The 21,053-nt window shown below is 36.4% G+C and overlaps 1 protein-coding gene across 2 annotated transcripts in view; it reads right to left on the bottom strand.

Moving 5' to 3' along the window:
* STRN (striatin) overlaps positions 1-21,053 on the bottom strand; it is a 107,220-nt gene that overhangs the window by 69,491 nt on the left and 16,676 nt on the right. For both annotated transcript variants that reach the window (XM_067007809.1, XM_059079297.2), the window contains exon 2: positions 246-349. In XM_067007809.1, coding sequence (XP_066863910.1) covers positions 246-349 — 104 coding nt within the window. The remainder of the gene's footprint in view (positions 1-245; positions 350-21,053) is intronic.

Genomic DNA, 21,053 nt, shown 5'->3' with positions numbered 1-21,053 from the left:
CTTTAGAAAGGACAGAGTGGGGGGGAAATGTTGCTAAAATCTTAAAAATCATATAAATCAGTTTTTTGGTCATTATTACTAAATATTCATTAACAAATTAACATATTACAACCATTTCTAAATGTTTATTACAAATACTACTTCCTGAATTAAAAAGTAGAACACATTACAATGTGGATTTGTTGTAGGAATAACAGAAAAATCACTCCAATATTTAAGAGAACCCTTCCATGTCACTGAATTACCTTTCCTGTTTAAGAGCATACTCCAGCATCTTGATCCTCCTCACAAGATCCTTCTTCAAATTTTCTTGACCTTTCCTCTCCCCCTGAAGGAAGGCAATCTGAGCCTGAGTAAGGAAAAGAAAGAGAAAACTCAGTTTAGACGAAATAAACTTTTTCAAACTCAGCTGAAGAAAGAACTTTTGGAAGATAAAACAATTAGATGTAAAAACATTTCTTTTTACAGATCTATCACAAAGTATACAGAAGGGCACTGACTGCAAGCGGGGGAAATGCTTAACTTATTTTTTTTTTAAAAAAGGACATCTATATAAATGTCACTTCAGACTAGGGATGTTACAACACGTAGTCCATATCCTCTAAGAGTCTATAATTTAAAACAACCAATATAAGTGCAGACATATGCAAAATACAGTACAGTTTGCTCAAGTGTTTGTCTTTTAAGGCATTGAGGGGGATTCTCCTTTATAAAAAGTGAAGATGGAGAACTACCATATGACCCACTATTCCACTTTTAGGCATTTATCTGAAGAACATGAAAACACTAGTTCAAAACACTAATATGTACCCCCATGTTCACTGAAGCATTATTTATAATAGCCAAGATATGGAAACTACCTCAGTGCCTATCGATGGATGAATGGATAATGAAGATGTGGTGTACACACACACACACACACATACACACACACACACGCGCACACACACACACACACACACACCCTGGAATACTACTCAGCCATAAAAAAAAGAAATCCTGTCATTTGCAACAACATAGATGGACCTCACGGATATTATACTAAGCAAAATAAGTCAGATAGAGAAAGACAAATACTGTATGAGTTCACTCATATGTGGAATCTTAAAAAAAATAAAGATGAACAATCAAAACAAAAACAAATTCATAGATACAAAGAAGAGATTAATGGTTACCAGAGGGGAAAAGGGTTGGGGAGGCAGGCAACATGGGTCTAAGGTGTCAGTTGTATGGTGATGGATGGTAACTGGACTTGTGGTGGTGGTCATTTTGTAGTTTATACAGATGCTGAACTATAGTGCTGTACACCTGAAACTTACATATTTTTTTTCTAAAGAGTGAAGATGGAGACAGGGGGTAAAGTAGAATCATGAGTTCTTATAATAAGCCTTGTAAAGTAAGAGTTCTCTGAGTTTCACCATCTACTTAAATTTTATGATGGATTCCTTGTCTTGAGAGACTTTATCCTGGACCTACCCTTCAAATAAGAAATAGCTTCCTTTTTTCAATCTCCATCTTTTACCCCATCCCCATTTAGATTTGATAGGCAGGGGGAAAGAAAGTGAAAGCTGGGAAAAGGAAAATCAGAGAAAATGGCCCTCCATAGGTTCTTGGCCCCTCCCAAACATGAGAAAAAGAAAAAAAGAAAAAAACCTACATTTTAACATGAAACAAACTGTAAAACTCTAGTCTTCAGTTAGACAAAGGGGATAGGAAAGAACAGCTCTCCATAATAATTAAAAAGACATTTAGAATTGAAGTAATACTTTCCACTTAAGGAATTAAAACTATGTTGCAAATACTAACTTGTTAAAGTAACTCATAACACCACTGGGAGTGTGAGAGGAGATCTACTTAAGGGCCCTCAAAAATAGCTATCAGTTTCACTATTCTTACATTCTTTCCCCTCTCATTTCTATTATATTAACTCAGACAACGTTATTTATATTTCCACAGCGCTTTCCATTTAAGTAAGCAAAAATTTACATTTAATGATGATCTTACCACATCCCTAAGGAACTGTGGATTATCCAACTAAGGTTTAGTGAATGAACCATTAAACTTACTTCTATTTGGTTTAACTGACACTCATTTATTTTTTTTTCAGTATCATAATAAACACAAAATCCAACTCACCGAGCTTCTTATAACTTTCAAAATGTAGGTACTGTCATGTTTTTGTTCTCATTTCAATGAGCTCTTAAAATGTATATTGCAATTATAAGAAGGATTATTTTTATCTTATTGAAATATTTAAAAACAGGCTAAAGATAGTTCAGTTGTATACACAGAAGAAAAGGCATCAAATATCTACAATATCTGTATTTAATGATCATAAAACCTTTTGAAATTGTATGTTCTACAATGAGATCATTATTTTATATAAGCAGAATTAATAATACATGTATTAAAAGCTGACAAAAATGAATGTCCTGTCAAAAGGATATAACAGCCCACCTTGTTTGGTCAAACAATGTTTTGGCCTAGAAGACAGGCTTCAAAATGGCTTTAATAAAAACAATAATTTAATCAGTATAATCATATAACCAAAGTAATAATAAAATTATCAATTTCTTCCTTTCTATACCTTTTGACTAGCTTTCTATTTCTGCCACCATCATTGGTCCTGGGTGATTCTGACACTTCAGCATATAATACTCAAAAGTCTTTACTGCAACTCATTCCCCAGCCTACCAACTACTCCTTATACTTCCAGGACACTCGCTTCTCCATCCTCCTATCAATTCACACACTGGACTACTTAATAATTTAATAAAAAATAAAAGACCCAGAATTGCTGGAGAGAAAAATTACAAAGAAGATGGAGGTGCCTAGAAAAGACAAACAAAAAGGAATAATAGGAATATCTGTGATATTCCTTGGTGATCAAAGAATATCTCTGTGACATTTCTGCCACAGATGCATAACGTGAAATCAATCATACAGAAACATCAGGCAAACTAAAATTATGGGGCATTTTACATTAACTTTCTTGTAATCTTCAAAAACATCAGGTCACAAAAGTCAACGAAAGACTGTTTCAGATTGAAGGAGATTAAAAAGACATGAAAACCAAATGTAATGCATGATTCTGGACTAGATTTGGCTATAAAAGGATATTATTGGGACAAATAGCAAAATATGAATGGGTCTGAGGACTAGATGGTAGTAATACATCAGTGCTAATTTCCTGATTTTGAAAACTGTATGCGGTTACATAGGATAGTACTTGTCTATAGGAGACAAACACTAAAGTATTTGGTGGGTGGCAATGGGCCATCAGGTTGCCTGGCACCTTGCCCTCAAATGGTTCAGAAAAAAAAAATTCTTTGTACTGCCCTTGCAACTTTTCTGTCAATATAAGATTTTTGTTTTTGAAAAAGAAAACACTATGCCAACTTCCTTAATATGATAAGATACAAATAATTCAATTCAAAGCCAGTATCATGTGTAATAGAGAAACCTGAGTAGTAATGACGATAGGAACAAAACAAAGATGTCCACTTCTTACCACAAATATTTAACGTTGCTCTGGAGGTGGTGGTCAATGTCATTAGTCAAGAAAGAATTAAGTTTGGAAAAAATGAAAACACTAATTAAAAAGGATGCATGCACCCTAATGTTCATAGCAACACTGTTCACAACAGTCAAGACGTGGAAGGAACTGAACTGCCCATCAACAAATAAATGGATAAAGAAGATGTGGTGTATATAGATAGATAGAGAGAGAGAGAGAGAGAGAGAGAGAGTAGTATTCCATATATACACATACAATGGAAAACTACTCCATAAGAAAGAATGACATTCTGCCATTTGCAGCAATATGGATGGACCTGGAAAATATTATGCTTAGGAAAATAAGTCAGACAGAGAAAAACAAATACTGTATGATATCACTTATATGTGAAATCCAAAAAATAATACAAATGAATATATATGCAAAACAGAAACAGACTCACAGATATAGAAAGCAAACTTGTGGTTACCAAAAGGGAGAGGGAAGTGGGGAGGGACAGATAAGGGGATTGGGATTAACAGATATAAACTATGTATAAAACAGATAAGCAACAAGAATATATTGTATAGCACAAGGAATTATAGCCATTATCTTGTAATAACTTCTATGGAGTGTAATCTGTAAAAATACTGGATCACTATGCTGTGCACCTAAAAATAATATAATACTGTAAATCAACTATACTTCAATTAAGAAAAAAAGAAAAGTTTATAAATAAAAAAGAGGAAATAAAATCATATTATTTGCAAATGATGACTGGATATCTGGAAAATCCAAGAAAATATAGACTATAAACTATTACAAAAATAGAGGAATTTTAGTAAAGTAACTGCATATAAAAATAATAAATCAAACCCATGGCTTCTATAAAAACAACCAGTTAGATGATATAATGAAAGAAAATAGGGCTTCCCTGCTGGCACAGTGGTTGAGAGTCCGCCTGCCGATGCAGGGGACACGGGTTTGTGCCCCGGTCCGGGAAGATCCCACATGCCGCGGAGCGGCTGGGCCCGTGAGCCACGGCCGCTGAGCCTGCGCGTCCGGAGCCTGTGCTCTGCAACGGGAGAGGCCCACAAACCGCAAAAAAAAAAAAAAAAAAAAAAGAAAACAATCCCATTTATAATAACAAAAATGATAATTAGAATAAACCTTACTAGAAAAAAATAAGAGCTGTACAAAGAATATTTTAAATGCTACTAAAGAGCACAAAAATGACTTGAACAAATGAGAAGCAAAACCATGTTCTTTTTTTTTTTTTTTGGTACGCGGGCCTCTCACTGTTGTGGCCTCTCCCGTTGCGGAGCACAGGCTCCGGATGCGCAGGCTCAGCGGCCATGGCTCACTGGCCCAGCCGCTCCGCGGCGTGTGGGATCTTCCCGGACCAGGGCACAAACCCGTGTCCCCTGCATCAGCAGGCGGACTCTCAACCACTGCGCCACCAGGGAAGCCCCACAAAACCATGTTCTTAAACAAGAAGATTCTGCATTACAATGATTTTATTTCTCCCTAAATTAGTATTTTGAAATTATGCAAGCCCAATTAAAATACCAATACAATGTTTTTAAAAGACATCATACATGATGAGTCTAAAGTATATATGGAAAAATAAACAAGAATAAAAAAATTATTTTAATGCTCTAAAATATTTTAAAACATGATTTATAGTCACCTAAAAAGTGGTATTTAATGCACAAACAGACCTATCTATAGCATAGACAATCCAAAAACAAACCCAAATACATACAGGAATTTAGTATAAACTAAAGGTGACACTGCACATCATTGGGGAAAATGTAAATTATTCAATAAATGTTGATGGGTAGCCATCTAGAAATTATTTCTCACATCAAAACAAATGCCAAAAGGATCAAAAAATTTAAAGGAACCCCAAAGTACTAGAAGAAAAGGTAGAGTTTGTTTTTAATAATCTCAGGGTTAGGAATGTCTTTTTGAAAATAAGACAAAACCCAAAGTCATAAAAGACTAATAAATTTCACCTCAAAAAGAAAATATTTATACATGGTAATTTAAAAGTTGCTGAAAACCTATCATGAGAAATAAGACAGCTCTTTTTTGACAAATATCAAAACAAAATCAGAAAAGTAGTATCACAAGTTTGCTTTTCTTGATGTATAAAGAGCACCTACAAATTAATAAGAAAAAGATCGACAACTCAACAGAAAAAAACACTAAGAACATGTTGATTGAAAGGAAATAAAAAGGCTCAAACACATTAAAAAGATGTTCAGTCTCACAAGAGAAATGCCAACTAAAATTGTAATCACATTTCCCCCTTTCCATCAGATTAATAAAGTTCAGTAACTTGATAATACAATATATTGGGGAAAATGCATTCGTATGTTGGCTGTGGTGGTGTTAATCAGTTTCACCACTACTGTGGACAACTTGGCAATATCTGTCAATTTTGTAAATTCATATACTCTTTTTCAAAAATTAATTATTTATTTATTTTTGACTGTTGGGTCTTCGCTGCTTCGTGTGGGCTTTCTCTAGGTGCAGTGAGCAAGGACTACTCTTCGTTGAGGTGTGTGGGCTTCTTACTGCAGTGGCTTCTCTTCTTGTGGAGCACAGGCTCTAGGTGCATGGGCTTCAGCAGTTGTGGCACGTGGGCTCAGTAGTTGTGGCTACCAGGCTTCAGAGCGCAGGCTCAGTAGTTGTGGTGCACAGGCTTAGGTGCTCCGCAGCATGTGGGATCTTCCCGGACCTGGGTTCAAACCTGTGTCCCCTGAATTGGCAGGTGGATTCTTAATCACTGTGCCACCAGGGAAGTCTTGGTAAATGCATATATACTCTTTACCCAGCAATTCTAATACTAGACTGTTATCCTTCCAATATATTTGTACATATGTGAAATGATATACTGAAAAAATACAGACAAGAATATATGTATAATCCAAATGTCCACCTACAGAGAACTAGTTAAATAAATTATAAATACAATTGGGAAAAAATTAGGTCCTTAACTAAGACCTACAAGAACAGAGGAAGAAAAAGTCAATTTCTTACATTTTTCCCCCCGGAAACTCTACTGAGAAAGTTAGAAACAAACGTCTTAAAACACATGTTCTTACATGTGTAAGAAGAAAGCTAATTCTTTCTGTAAAAACAACCTGAAAATACCATATTCTAATGCATATATATGGAATCTAAGAAAAAAAATGGTACTGATGAACCTAGTTGCAGGGCAGGAATAAAGATGTAGACATAGAGAATGGACTTGAGGACAGGGGGTGGAAGGGGGAAGCTGGGGCAAAGTGAGAGTAGCATCAACATATATACACTACCGAATGTAAAATAGTTAGCTAGTGGGAAGCAGCAGCATAGAACAGGTAGATCAGCTTGGTGCTCTGTGATGACCTAGAGGCTGGGATAGGGAGGATGGGAGGGAGCTCAAGATGGAGGGGATATGGGGACATATGCATGCATATGGCTGATTCACTTTGGTGTACAACAGAAACTAACACAGTACTGTGAAATAATTATACTCCAATAAAGATCTATTTAAAAAAATAACAACCTGAGTCTAAAACATAGTAGCTGGTATAAATCCTTCCTTTTGAGAATAAAGATTAAGTCCCAGGTACAGATTCTCCTAATATGGCAGGATACTGTTTTCTGAATTGGACTGTTTAATTGCAAAGGCAGGGGAGGGGGGTGGACAGAAGGGAAGAAAAGACTGAAAGGAAGAATAAAAGGGTAGGAAGAAAAAAGGAAAGAAATAAAGAAAGAAAAGAAGAAAAATAGAAGGAAAAGTGGGATACATCTATAGAAAGGGATACTATGCAGTTGTTACAACGGAGATAGCTCTAAATATATTGATAATGATATTTAAGATAGATTAAGTGAAAAAAAGAAGACAGACATTTCATGTAGTTTGCAACAATTTGGTTTTGGAAAAAAAAAATGGTAAACATACCATTATGCTTCTGTGCATAGGTAATAACTCTGGAATGATTCAGAAGTATGTAGTAAATGTGAATGTCTCCAAAGAAAGCAACTGGGTGGCTGAGAGGGAGAGGAACAGGAGTTAAACCTACCTTTAAATGTACACGTCACCCTTTATACCTGCTGAATGCTGTACCATAGGCATGTTGCTACACTTAAAAGACTCTTAACTGAAGAACTTAAAGACTTAAAGCCAAACAAAACTCGTTCACCACATATGGCACTATAAGCCACCATCTGTAGACCCTGTCTTGGATGTTTCAATCCAAATTCATTATTTCTACAAAGGAGAAAAAAGAAGCTCCAAGAGATTAAATGGTGTATCCCTAAAGGGGACAGCATTCTCACAAATGAACTAAGGTGATAGTCCAAGACCATGAATGAATCACCACTTAGAAACACAAGGCACACCCCCAGTGTAGTGGGGGTATTAGCAACAAGGACATGACAGAAAATACAAGGCCCAAAAGGCTCCTTAAAAGTTCTCCCTGAACATTACCGCAACAAAATTCCTTCTGAAATAAAACAGACAGGTCTCTAGTTACCAAATATATTCCTAGCCTCCAGTATTAACCAGTAATATGGAATAGTGATGAATTCAGCTATTTACTTTTTTCTTTTATTGGTATACTTCTCCATGAAGCTACAGTTTGACCACAATTTTTTAGAAAACTTGCATCAGCCTACACTGTCACCTCAACATTCTCACAGATTAAAGTCTCCTAAACTTTCTAGGATTCCAGGAACAAAAGTGAGATTGAGACATACAACTGAAATCTTAAGAAAAAATTAGAAAAACTAAAAATTCAATCTGATCAAGTAGATAAGCTATGAAAATAGCTTTGAAGTATTACAAATAAAATATTTTTTAAAATTTTAAGTCATCATTCTTCCATTTATCTCTCCTAGTAAAGCTAATGGTGATGGTACATATTTTTGAAAAGAAAAGTTTGGAATTATCTTCAAGGAAAATAAACGTTAAAAATTTCATAAGTTTTTTATATTATGTACCTACAGTTAGGCCTCCAATTTCCTAACCATTAGAAATAAAATAGATGAAAACAATAGTAACTAGATATTTTACAATTTAAGCCTACATGGAAAACAGGAAATTTATTTACCTTTATTATTTTCAATTCTAACTTATCAAAAGGATATATATAAGGAATATAAGTCTGCTATATCTAAGCAGGTTTACCTGCAAACATGGGAATATCTAATAATTAAATTATTTTAAATGTATCTTTTAGTTTTTTGAAACCATTTAAACTATCTTGTACTCTCAAATTTTAAAGGGTTAAAATTTAAAACGAAAATCACTGAAAAGGACATTCACAGAAAGATAGACAAGATGAAAAGGCAGAGGGCTATGTATCAGATGAAGGAACAAGATAAAACCCCAAAAAAACAACTAAATGAAGTGGAGATAGGCAACCATCCAGAAAAGAAATTCAGAATAATGATAGTGAAGATGATCCAGGACCTCGGAAAAAGAATGGAGGCAAAGATCGAGAAGATGCAAGAAATGTTTAACAAAGACCCAGAAGAATGAAAGAACAAACAAACAGAGATGAACAATACAATAACTAAAATGAAATATACAGTAGAAGGAATCAATAGCAGAATAACTGAGGCAGAAGAACAGGTAAGTGACCTGGAAGACAGAATGATGGAATTCACTGCTGCGGAACAGAATAAAGAAAAAAGAATGAAAAGAAATGAAGACAACCTAAGAGACCTCTAGGACAACATTAAACACAACATTCACATTATAGGCATCCCAGAAAGAGAAGAGGGAGAGAAAGGACTCGAGAAAATATTTGAAGAGATTATAGTCGAAAACTTCCCTAACATGGGAAAGGAAATAGCCACCCAAATCCAGGAAGCGCAGCGAGACCCATACAGGATTAACCCAAGGAGAAACACGCCGAGAAACATGGTAATCAAATTGGCAAAAATTAAACACAAAATAAAATTACTGAAAACAGCAAGGGAAAAATGACAAATAAAATATAAGGGAACTCCCATAATGTTAACAGCTGATTTCTCAGCAGAAATTCTACAAGCCAGAAGGGAGTGACATGATATACTTAAAGTGCTGAAAGGGAAGAACCTACAACCAAGATTATCTATCCGGCAAGGATCTCATTCAGATTCGATGGAGAAATCAAAAGCTTTACAGACAAGCAAAAGCTAAGAGAATTCAGCACCACCAAACCAGCTCTACAACAAATGCTAAAGGAACTTCTCTAAGTGGGAAACACAAGAGAAGAAAAGGACCTACAAAAACAAACCCAAAACAATTAAGAAAATGGTCATAGGAACATACATACCGATAATTACCTTAAATATGAATGGAATAAATGCTCCAACCAAAAGACACAGGCTGGCTGAATGGATACAGAAAAAAGACCCATATATATGCTGTCTACAAGAGACCCACTTCAGACTTAGGGACACATACAGACTGAAAGTGAGGGGATGGAAAAAGATATCCCATGCAAATGGAAATCAAAAGAAAGCTGGAGTAGCAATACTCATATCAGATAAAATAGGCTTTAAAATAAAGTGTTACAAGAGACAAGGAAGGACACTACATAATGATCAAGGGATCAATCCAAGAAGAAGATATAACAATTATAAATATATATGCACCCAACACAGGAGCACCTCAATACATAAGGCAACTGCTAACAACTATAAAAGAGGAAATCGACAGTAACACAATAATAGTGGGGGACTTTAACACCTCACTTACACCAATGGACAGATCATCCAAAATGAAAATAACTAAGGAAACAGAAGCTTTAAATGACACAAGAGACCAGATAAATTTAATTGATATTTATAGGACATTCCATCCAAAAACAGCAGAGTGCACTTTCTTCTCAAGTGCGCACGGAACATTCTCCAGGATAGATCACATCTTGGGTCACAAATCAAGCCTCAGTAAATTTAAGAAAATTGAAATCATATCAAGCATCTTTTCTGACCACAAAACTATGAGATTAGAGATCAATTACAGGGAAAAAACCGTAAAAAACACAAACACATGGAGGCTAAACAGTACGTTACTAAATAACCAAGAGATCACTGAAGAAATCAATGAGGAAATCAGAAAATACCTAGAGACAAATGACAATGAAAACACGACAATCCAAAACCCATGGGATGCAGCAAAAGCAGTTCTAAGAGGGAAGTTTATAGCTATAGAAGCCTACCTCAAGAAACAAGGAAAATCTCAAATAAACAATCTAACCTTACACCTAAAGGAACTAGAGAAAGAAGAACAAACAAAACCCAAAGTTAGCAGAAGGAAAGAAATCATAAAGTTCAGAGCAGAAATAAATGAAATAGAAACAAAGAAAACAACAGCAAAGATCAATAAAACTAAAAGCTGGTTCTTTGAGAAGAAAGCAAAATTGATAAACGTTTAGCCAGACTCATCAAGAAAAAGAGGGAGAGGACTCAAATCAATAAAATTAGAAACGAAAAAGGAGAAGTTACAACAGATACTGCAGAAATACAAAGCATCCTAAGAGACTACTACAAGCAACTCTATACCAATAAAATGGACAACCTGAAAGAAATGGACAAATTCTTAGAAATGTATAACCTTCCAAGACAGAACCATGAAGAAACAGAAAATATGAAAAGACCAATCACAAGTAATGAAATTGAAACTGTGATTTAAAATCTTCCTACAGGGCTTCCCTGGTGGCACAGTGGTTGAGAGTCTGCCTGCCGATGCAGGGGACATGGGTTCGTGCCCTGGTCCAGGAAGATCCCACATGCTGTGGAGCAGCTAGGCCCGTGAGCCATGGCCGCTGAGCCTGTGCGTCCGGAGCCTGTGCTCCGCAACGGGAGAGGCCACAACAGTGAGAGGCCCGTGTACCACAAAACAAAAAAAAAATCTTCCAACAAACAAAAGTCCAGGACCACATGTCTTCACAGGTGAATTCTATCAAACATTTAGAGAAGAGCTAACACCATCCTTCTCAAACTCTTCCAAAAAATTGCAGAGGAAGGAAAACTCCCAAACTCATTCTACGTGGCCATCATCACCCTGATACTAAAACCAGATAAAGATACTACAAAAAAAAAGAAAATTACAGACCAATATCACTGAAGAATATAGATGCAAAAATCATCAACAAAATACTAGCAAACAAAATCACTGAAAAGTATATTTAAAAAGAAAAGTACATAAAATATTAGTCTGGGTTGGATATTTTTCAGTTGTTTTTCTGTCATCTGCTATGGGAGAGAACGAGCACTCACTTTTACAAAAATCTATAATAAAGTGCCAGAAAACAACGAATTTAAGGTTCTGTCAATTGAGCACAAACTCACAAATAACAAGAGAAATCCATGAAAAGCAAAAGTCAATAAAATAGTTTACTTAACCTAAGGAAGAGCATACAGTGAAATTTCAATTATCTGCTTTATATCTTAATGTCTTCTATAAACTATACCTATTTCCTCTGAAAAGCTTTGGATTACATTATTTTCTTGCATCTAGGCTGCTAGTTGTTTTTCTCTGGGCACACAATCATTGCCTCTAGCTAGCTTTCTCTCCTAAAGACAGTGTCTTCACTTGGCAGCATCAAACTTCAGCATCAGAATCACCTAGAGGGGCTTCCCTGGTGGCTCAATGGTTGAGAATCCGCCTGCCAATGCAGGGGACATGGGTTTGAGCCCTGGTCTGGGAAGATCCCACATGCTGCGGAGCAACTAAGCCCATGAACCACAACTACTGAGCCTGCGCTCTAGAGCAATGAGCCACAACTACTGACCCCGTGTACCACAACTACTGAAGCCCACGCACCTAGAGCCCATGCCCCACAACAAGAGAAGACACCGCAATGAGAAGTCTGCACACCGCAATGAAGAATAGCCCCCCCTCACTGCAACTAGAGAAAGCCCACACGCAGCAACGAAGACCCAATGTGGCCAAAAATAAATAAATAAATAACATAACACAACTAACATAACATAACATAACAAGACAGAATAGCCCCTTGCTAAGGAGCATTAAACAACTTTTTAAAAGATATAAACCCACAAGATCAAAGAGAACATACAGAGGCAACAGGAGTCAAGGGATGATAAATATTTAGAAGGTGGAAAACAGATGAAGAAAGAGTACTAACTCAGCAGCTCAGAAACCTAAGTACCTGCAGAGGGAGCTCAATGAGAAGCTAGTAGATTTTCCCCAAAGCACCTTCAAAAGCTCAGAAATTAAGAGGCATGAGATATACAGATGGGGCAGGTGTGTCACAGGGGGGAAGGTTAAAAGTATATGAAGTGCAGTCAAACCTACAGGAACCCACCTCTACTCCCTGAAATAAAACAACTACTTCTCACCCACCTCCCCAAGATACTAGACATTTAGCCTCTGAAGAAATGTAAACAGAGAGGTCTTGACCCGGAATGCCAGGAATAGTAGAAGGCAAGAATGAGGCGGTGACAAAAAGAACAAAACAAAACAGGATGACTAAGTGAAAGCTTTAAAAGGTAAGGTCTATAATCTACTTCCCTAGCCAGGTTCCATCTACCTCTGCAGCTAGGCTCTCTCTCCAAGGCAGATGATTAGAATACCATTTTCTAGAAAACTGAATAAACTCAGAGAAAAAACCTTAAATGCCATTTAAGTATGACATTCAGGGGTCTTTCAACAAAAAAACCATTTCACCTAAATCAGATCATCCTTCAGTGAAGGCCTGATCATCCTGTAGTGAAGCCTCCATGTCAGACAGCTAGTCTAGAAATAGAGGACTTCCCACCAGTATATGAGTGCCACACTCTCAAAAAAGGTCCACCTTGACATTTGAGAAAAGGCTCCATCCAATAAGATATAAAGACAAAAACATGAGGATTAAAAGGAACACAGGGGCTTCCCTGGAGGCACAGTGGTTAAGAATCCACCTGCCACTGCAGGGGACGCGGGTCCGAGCCCTGGTCCGGGAATATCCCACATGCTGCAGAGCAACTAAGCCCGTGCACCACAACTACTGAACCTGCACTTTAGAGCCCGCGAGCCACAACTACTGAAGCCTGCATGCCACAACTACTGAAGCCTGTGCACCTAGAGCCCATGCTCTGCAACAAGAGAAGCCACCACAGTGAGAAGCCCTCGCATCACAACGAAGAGTAGCCCCTGCTTGCCGCAACTAGAGAAAGTCTGTGCACAGCAACGAAGACCCAATGCAGCCAATAAATAAATAAATAAATAGAATAAATAGAATAAATAAAAATAAATAAATAAAATCCACCCACCCATTTATTCCATGCTTACCATGTAACGAAACTGTGCTGGGGTGGACACAGTCCTACAGACAGTCCATTTTTTCACAGAGCTTATAATCTACATAAAATACTGTTTTTTTTAAGGAGTAGTTTTTTATATTCTTATAAATATAGCATAAGCCTTTATAACTTCTGAAGAAATTATTATAATCAGAGTTAAGATACATGTAGTAAACTATTCAATTGCAAGAAAATTTGCATAATGATATGATATGTGTGATAAGATATGCGCAGTGGCTGAGAGTCTGCCTGCCAATGCAGGGCACGTGGGTTCGTGCCCCGGTCTGGGAAGATCCCACATGCTGCGAAGCGGCTGGGCCCGTGAGCCATGGCCGCTGAGCCTGCACATCCGGATCCTGTGCTCTGCAGCGGGAGAGGCCACAACAGTGAGAGGCCCGTGTACCGCAAAAAAAAAAAAGATATGCTACAAAGGAAAAGTAATAGAAAATATAAATAAAAGAAATAACTTTAAAAAATCTACCTTTAAAAAAAAGATCAATATTAATCAATACAATAACCAGGTTCTACTTAAAAACAAATGAGAGACTGATGAAGAGCCATGAGACTTATACAGATGATAAATCACTACACGGAAAACTGAAGAGCCTAAATAGTAATAAGAAATACAAATTATCACAGTTTTAAATATTAACAATTGGTAAGATGTGTGAAGATTTTTGTGTACTCTTTGTGGAACTTTCCTATAAGTTTGAATTTTTTTTTAAAGTTTTGTCCCATAAATTTTTTAAAAAGTTTTATCCCTGATGTATCCCATATATACCTGTTAAATTAAAAAGGTAAATTAAGTGATAAAACCCAATGTTCACAAGCAGACGAATTACAGATATATCTTTATATGGATGGTAGCAACGCAAATTAGTTAAATTTCTTTTGCAAAAGGGAGCTGACAAAGCTACCCACATACTCTATGATTTGGCAATTTTGCTTTTAGATATACAAAACAAGAGAACACCAGCCCTTTCCTCCACACTGTCCAAAAAGAAAGTAATGTGCAAAGCTATTGAGATACACTCTAATTTTGCTTTTATTTATGTCATTTGAATTATTTCCTTCTAATTTCCCCTTCAATCCATTTCTCTACATAGATGGAATCATGGTGCAAAATTTTATAGCTTACTTTTTGTCAAGAAACCATTGCAGCAGATCTTGTGGAATGGCTATTCAAAACACACATTCCTAATCCCTTTTTTACCTAGCTTGTAACTTCCCACTATAGAATCTGGAAAGCCAAATGACTGCTTTCCTAGATTCTGTTATAGTCACTCATATCCAAGTGACCAATGAGATGTCTGCTGGGGATGGAAAGAAGGTACTTCTGGGGAAAGTTTATCATTCACTGATAAAGGAGACTCACTCCAAAACAAACAAACAAACAAACAAAAAACCACAAACAAATCTTTTTGCTGCTTTTCACTGTGGTCTTGATGTCTCTAACTATAGCAATCTTGTAGTCATAATGTAACAAGAAGGAAGGCAATAAGCCCGCACACTGAAGGTGAAAGACGGCAGAGGAGAATAGAAAAAGTTTATGTCCTCACTGTACCAGCTTATGTCAGACAAAAAGACTACCCACCACCAGACTTGTGAGAAACATTATCTTTAGTTGTTATGTCACTGTTAACAGGGTTTACCTGCAGCCAAAAGCATTCCTAAATGATACTAGTTTCACTAGTTTAACATTTATATATAATTTTTCACTATTACGAAATAAATTGCCAATGAATGATCTCCATGTATACGCATTTTTAAGGCAATTTTTTGTTTACTTCTCTGGGATAGACTACGACAAATAGAATTACTAGGTCAAAGTTTAACTGTTTCCTTATAGATACTAACCAGCTGACAATACAAACAACGTTTGACAGTAAAGTTTAATACATCTTCCCTAGCATTGAGTGTTATCATTGATTTTAAAAATTCATAGACAGGGACTTCCCTGGTTGCGCAGTGGTTAGGAATCTGCCTGCCAGTGCAGGGGACATGGGTTTGAGCCCTGGTGCAGGAAGATCCCACGTGCTGTGGAGCAACTAGGCCCGTGCACCACGACTACTGAGCCTGCGCTCTAGAGCCCGCGAGCCACAACTACTGAAGGCCACACGCCTGGAGCCCGTGCTCCACAACAAGAGAAGCGACCGCAATGAGAAGCCCACATACCACAACAAAGAGTAGCCCTCGCTCGCCGCAACTAGAGAAAGCCTGTGCGCAGCAACGAAGACCCAACACAGCAAGAAAGGAAGGAAGGAAGGATGATTCATAGACAGAAAATGGTACCTCATTGTTTTAATGTATATTTCTTTGATGATAATTATTAATATGGACCATTTTGCCATATGTTGACCATTGTCCTATAACAAAGCCATCCAAACTCATAAAGAGGTCAGTTAGATAAGCTATATCTTGTTTGCTTTTTAAAAATATTCTTCCTATTAAAAATACTGTAAAATGGAAAAAAAATTCAAACTTTATATAAAGATATACAGGAACAACCAACAGATCACTCCTTTACCCCCATTCCATTACCTAGAGATAACCAATGTGAACAGTTAGCTGAAGTCCCTTCTGAACTTTCCTGTATGCAGAAGTAGAAAGATAAGCAAAAATAACATCTGTTTTGGTTACATAATTACTAAAAATAAGTATAAGGATTTATACATGTATGAAAATATATAAAATTAATAAACCAAACTTTTATTGAGCTCTTCCTATGTTATATTGTTCTGAATAAGTGTTTTATAACTCATTTCATTGTCACACAAACAAAAACAAAATAGTTAAAATAACTATGTACAAACCCATCATATTTAAAACATAAATGTGTACACTAACAGAGATCTGAAGAAAACATAGATGCTAGAGTTAAGTTTTTATTAAGACATTTTACCTTATATGTAAATAATATACAAAGGCAATAAAGATATAATGAAAAGAGCTTGTCAGGAAGGAGGGTAAGACTGAAATATAAGTTTACATGTTATTGATTTTACTGTTAAGGTGGGCATTCCATGTAGGTGGTAGGTAACACAAGGCTAGAATTTCCAGACTAGACATATATTTGGTAATCTTGGTTTTCATATACACACAAAACCATAACATTTCCCAAAACAATTAAAGTAGCTACAAGAGTATGTGTATATATATTCCTTTTATTAATTTTTAAAAATAAGATCCAGAAAAGATGCCTTTTTAAAATTAAATCCATTACATAAAACAATGCCTGTTATTTTAAGTGATGTTCCTAATACAAATACAAATCCAATGACTTCATCTTAGCCTACTTTACAAGTATTAGATTTATTTAGCTTTAATAAATAAAACTATCATTCTGTTTCCTGTTAAAACTGTAACACTAATCTGAAAAATTACCAAAAATAAATTATAGGAAAAAAGAAAACTAATCCTGCTTGTGACTACAGATAGAAGGTGATCTCAATAAATGAAGAGACGGACATTCCATGCTCTTACAAAGGATATAAACAAGCAAATTAGAGAAGAGGAAACCCAAAAGGCTAACAAATTTCGGAAGAGATGCTTAATCTCAGTTATAACCAGAAAAATACAAATTAATATAAATAGGAGCTATAACTTCACATTTATCAGACTAGCAAGAATAAGAACTCTAGATAATGCCAAGTGTTAACAGCAATGTGCAAGCATGCACTGCTAGTGGAAACATAGACAAGGGCAATCAGTCTGGAAACCAATCAGCAAATTACTTAAATTAAGTTTACATATACCCAACAAACCAGTAATTCCATTACCCATTAATATGTCAGAAATTCTCAAACAGTTAAAAGTAATGGCTTTCATGTCCATAAAATATCACAGATGAATCTTTTTAAAAAGTAAGAGAAAATTATACAATTTGATTTTTGTAAACTAAAAAATACATGCACAGGAAAAACAATAATATTTTACAAATATACATTTAAAAAATGGAAGGAGAATATGAGAGGAATGGAGATAAAAATGGATAAGTAAATTAAAGAAGAGAGGGACTGGGTGCGGACCAATGATAATAATGTGTAATGAACTGAAAAGTATGAGAACTCAACCCTCTGCACCTGAGTTTAAAGCAAGATTACCAAAAATAATGACTTTAAGAATACAGAAACAAAAATCTTAAATCCTAAATAAAATATAAACAAATCAAATACATCAATATATCAAAAGAAAAAATACTCCACAACCAGGCTTATGCCATTAGTAAGATAAGTGAGAAAAAATAACATATTATCTTAGGAGATGCAAAAAATCAATTAACAGAATTTATTATCTATTTCTGTTAACAACTCCTAGAAAACTAAGAAGAAACTTCCTTAACATGCTAGACAGTAATTTTTATTTTTTTATTTTTTATAAATTTATTTATTTATTTTTGGCTGCATTGGGTCTTCATTGCTGCATGTGGGCTTTCTCTAATTGCAGTGAGCGGGGGCCACTCTTTGTTGCTGTGCACGGGCTTCTCATCGCAGTGGCTCCTCTTGGTGCCGAGCACAGGCTCTAGGCGTGCGGGCTTCAGTAGTTGTGGCACACGATCTCAGTAGTTGTGGCTCCCAGGCTCTAGAACACCAGCTCAGTAGTTGTGGCGCACAGGCTTAGCTGCTCCGTGGCATGTGGGATCTTCCCAGACCAGGGCTTGAACCCCTGTCCCCTGCATTGGCAGGCGGATTCTCAACCACTGCGCCACCAGGGAAGCCCTAGATAGTAATTTTTAGAAACCACTAACAAATACCACACTTAACAGCTACACTGTTTCCATTTAATTTTTTTTTAAGTTTTTTTTTTTTAAAGGAACAAAAGGAGACTCTCCAGCACCACTATCATAATATAAAGTTCTGGGATTGATAACCAGTACTGGAAAAAAGGAGGAATAAATATTGGAAATAGTTACACTTGGCTTTTCTAGCTAAATAACCAAACATCAGAAAGAATAAGGTATTTCTGCAAGGTAACTAGATGACTTTGCACACACAAGCACAGCTTTCCCACATATTGGAAATAACCAGTTAGAAATATAATGGAAAAAGAATCCCACTCACAAAAGTAATAAAACCTATAAATTCTTAAGTTTATTCCTAGGTATTTTAAGTACAAGATATCTCTGCTTAAGGAAAGAGAGAAATCTTAGTTGGAAAAACTTAAAATGTACAGATGCAATTATTGCCAAGGCAAATGCTAGTTCAATAAAAAATCCAACTGTGTGTGTTTATATATGTATATACATAAAATTCTGGAGGGACACACATTAGATTGTTAGTAGAATTTACGTCTAAACAGATTTGCGACAAGGATTGGAGAGGAAGGAGTACTATCTACTTTTTATCTTTCTATATATTTCTTGTGTTTTGAATATACAGCTATTCTTATTTTATTTATTTATTTATTAAATTTTATTTACTTATTTATTTTATTTTTGGCTGCGTTGGGTCTTTGTTGCTGTGCGCGGGCTTTCTCTAGTTGTGGCAGGCGGGGGCTACTCTGTTGCGGTGTGCGGGCTTCTCACTGTGGTGGCTTCTCTTGTTGCGGAGCAGGGGCTCTAGGCACGCGGGCTTCAGTAGTCGTGGCTCACAGGCTCTAGAGAGCAGGCTCAGTAGCTGTGGCTCGTGGGCTCTAGAGCGCAGGCTCAGTAGCTGTGGCTCGTGGGCTCTAGATCGCAGGTTCAGTAGTTGTGGCTCACGGTCTTAGGTGCTCCACAGCATGTGGGATCTTCCCGGGCCAGGGCTCGAACTCGTGTCCCTTGCATTGTCAGGTGGATTCTTAACCACAGCACCACCAGCCAGGGAAGTCCCTAGCTCTTCTTATTTTAAATAAATCATTTCTTCTGGCAAAGATTCTCTCCTTGACAAAACTTTAGTCAGGCTCCTCTGAGTTAGTTCTCTCTTCTATTAGACCCAATCTTTGGAATTCCATGGCCATCTTTACGTTGCCCAATTTTATCAAGAATCTTACTAAATCGGTTTAGCAAGAACCCATCACCTTCAATATCTGATCAACCTCATTATGAATCAAATTCCTCATCCCACCATCCCCTGGGTGATATCTGATCATCCTGGCCTGCCTTCAGCAAGAATCCTGTCAGGTCAGTTTAGTCAGAAATCCCCCTGATCCCTGATGTTCTTCTTAGTAATTCCCATCCACCTACCGCCCCACCCTGCCCCACAACACACATGCGCACACACCCCCTCCTCATTGGCCACATATCCCACCTTTCCTTGCTGTACTCGGGATTGAGCCCAGTTCCATATTAAAGTCTCTTTCCCTCTACCGCAATGGTTCCTGATTAAAATCTGCTTTTACCATTTTAACCACTGTCCAGCTCTAGTTTTCTTTAAAACTGCTAAATGTAAAATTTATACAGTTTCTAAAAATGAAATCTAAATTTAACTCTGAATTCTAAATAAGGACTCAAATTGTTTCTTTTTTGTAGAAAAATAAGTGGTTTCTAGTCAGTGTTTCATGCTCTAAATCTCTTCTCTATTTCACATTATAGCAAGTTTACAAAAACATTGTTTAAAAGAAATCAATATAAGTAGATTCCTTAACTAGGGAAGTCAAGTTTTATTAAAACTAGCTTTTATTAACAACTACCTGACTTTCAATTATCATAATACGTTAATTTTCTGATTTTAAAAAAACTAATATAAGGGACTTCCCCGGTGATCCAGTGGTTAAGACTCCTTGCTTCTACTGCAGGGGGCACAGGTTCAATCCCTGGTCAGGGAAATAAGATCCCACATGCTGCATGGCGTGGCCAAAAAACAAACAACAACAAAAAAACTAATATAAAAAATTAGGTTAAAATGTCAAGAGTAACAATCTTTACTCAGTCTGAAAAGCAAACAAAAGAGAACACAAAGTAGGGAAAATAGGGAAGACTCATAGACATATATAAAAAATATTTGATATAAATTAAATCATTTAAGCTTTGAAGTATACTGAATCTAAAAGATCAATAAATTCCTGCTTTCACTTTTCAAAAAAGTCAGTGAACATAACTTAATTTTTCCTGATAACTCAGGGCCATACTATTATACATCAATTAATGAACTGTACCTGGACAAAACTTCAGTGTTCTCTGATGTGATGTGAAATTCCTACTCCTAGTTCTCTCACTAATCTGTGTAACTTATTAAAGTTATTTAACTGCTCTGAGCCTCAGTTCCATCAACCATAAAATGAAAGAGTTTAACATTCTTTACTTCTATAAAACCAAAGATGACATGTGTGAAAAACAGAACTG

This window comes from Kogia breviceps, chromosome 11 (assembly GCF_026419965.1).
Source record: "Kogia breviceps isolate mKogBre1 chromosome 11, mKogBre1 haplotype 1, whole genome shotgun sequence".
Classification (NCBI taxonomy): Eukaryota; Metazoa; Chordata; class Mammalia; order Artiodactyla; family Physeteridae; genus Kogia; species Kogia breviceps.
The sequence above is the reverse complement of the archived record's forward strand: the minus strand, read 5'-3'. Positions and strand labels throughout refer to the sequence as shown.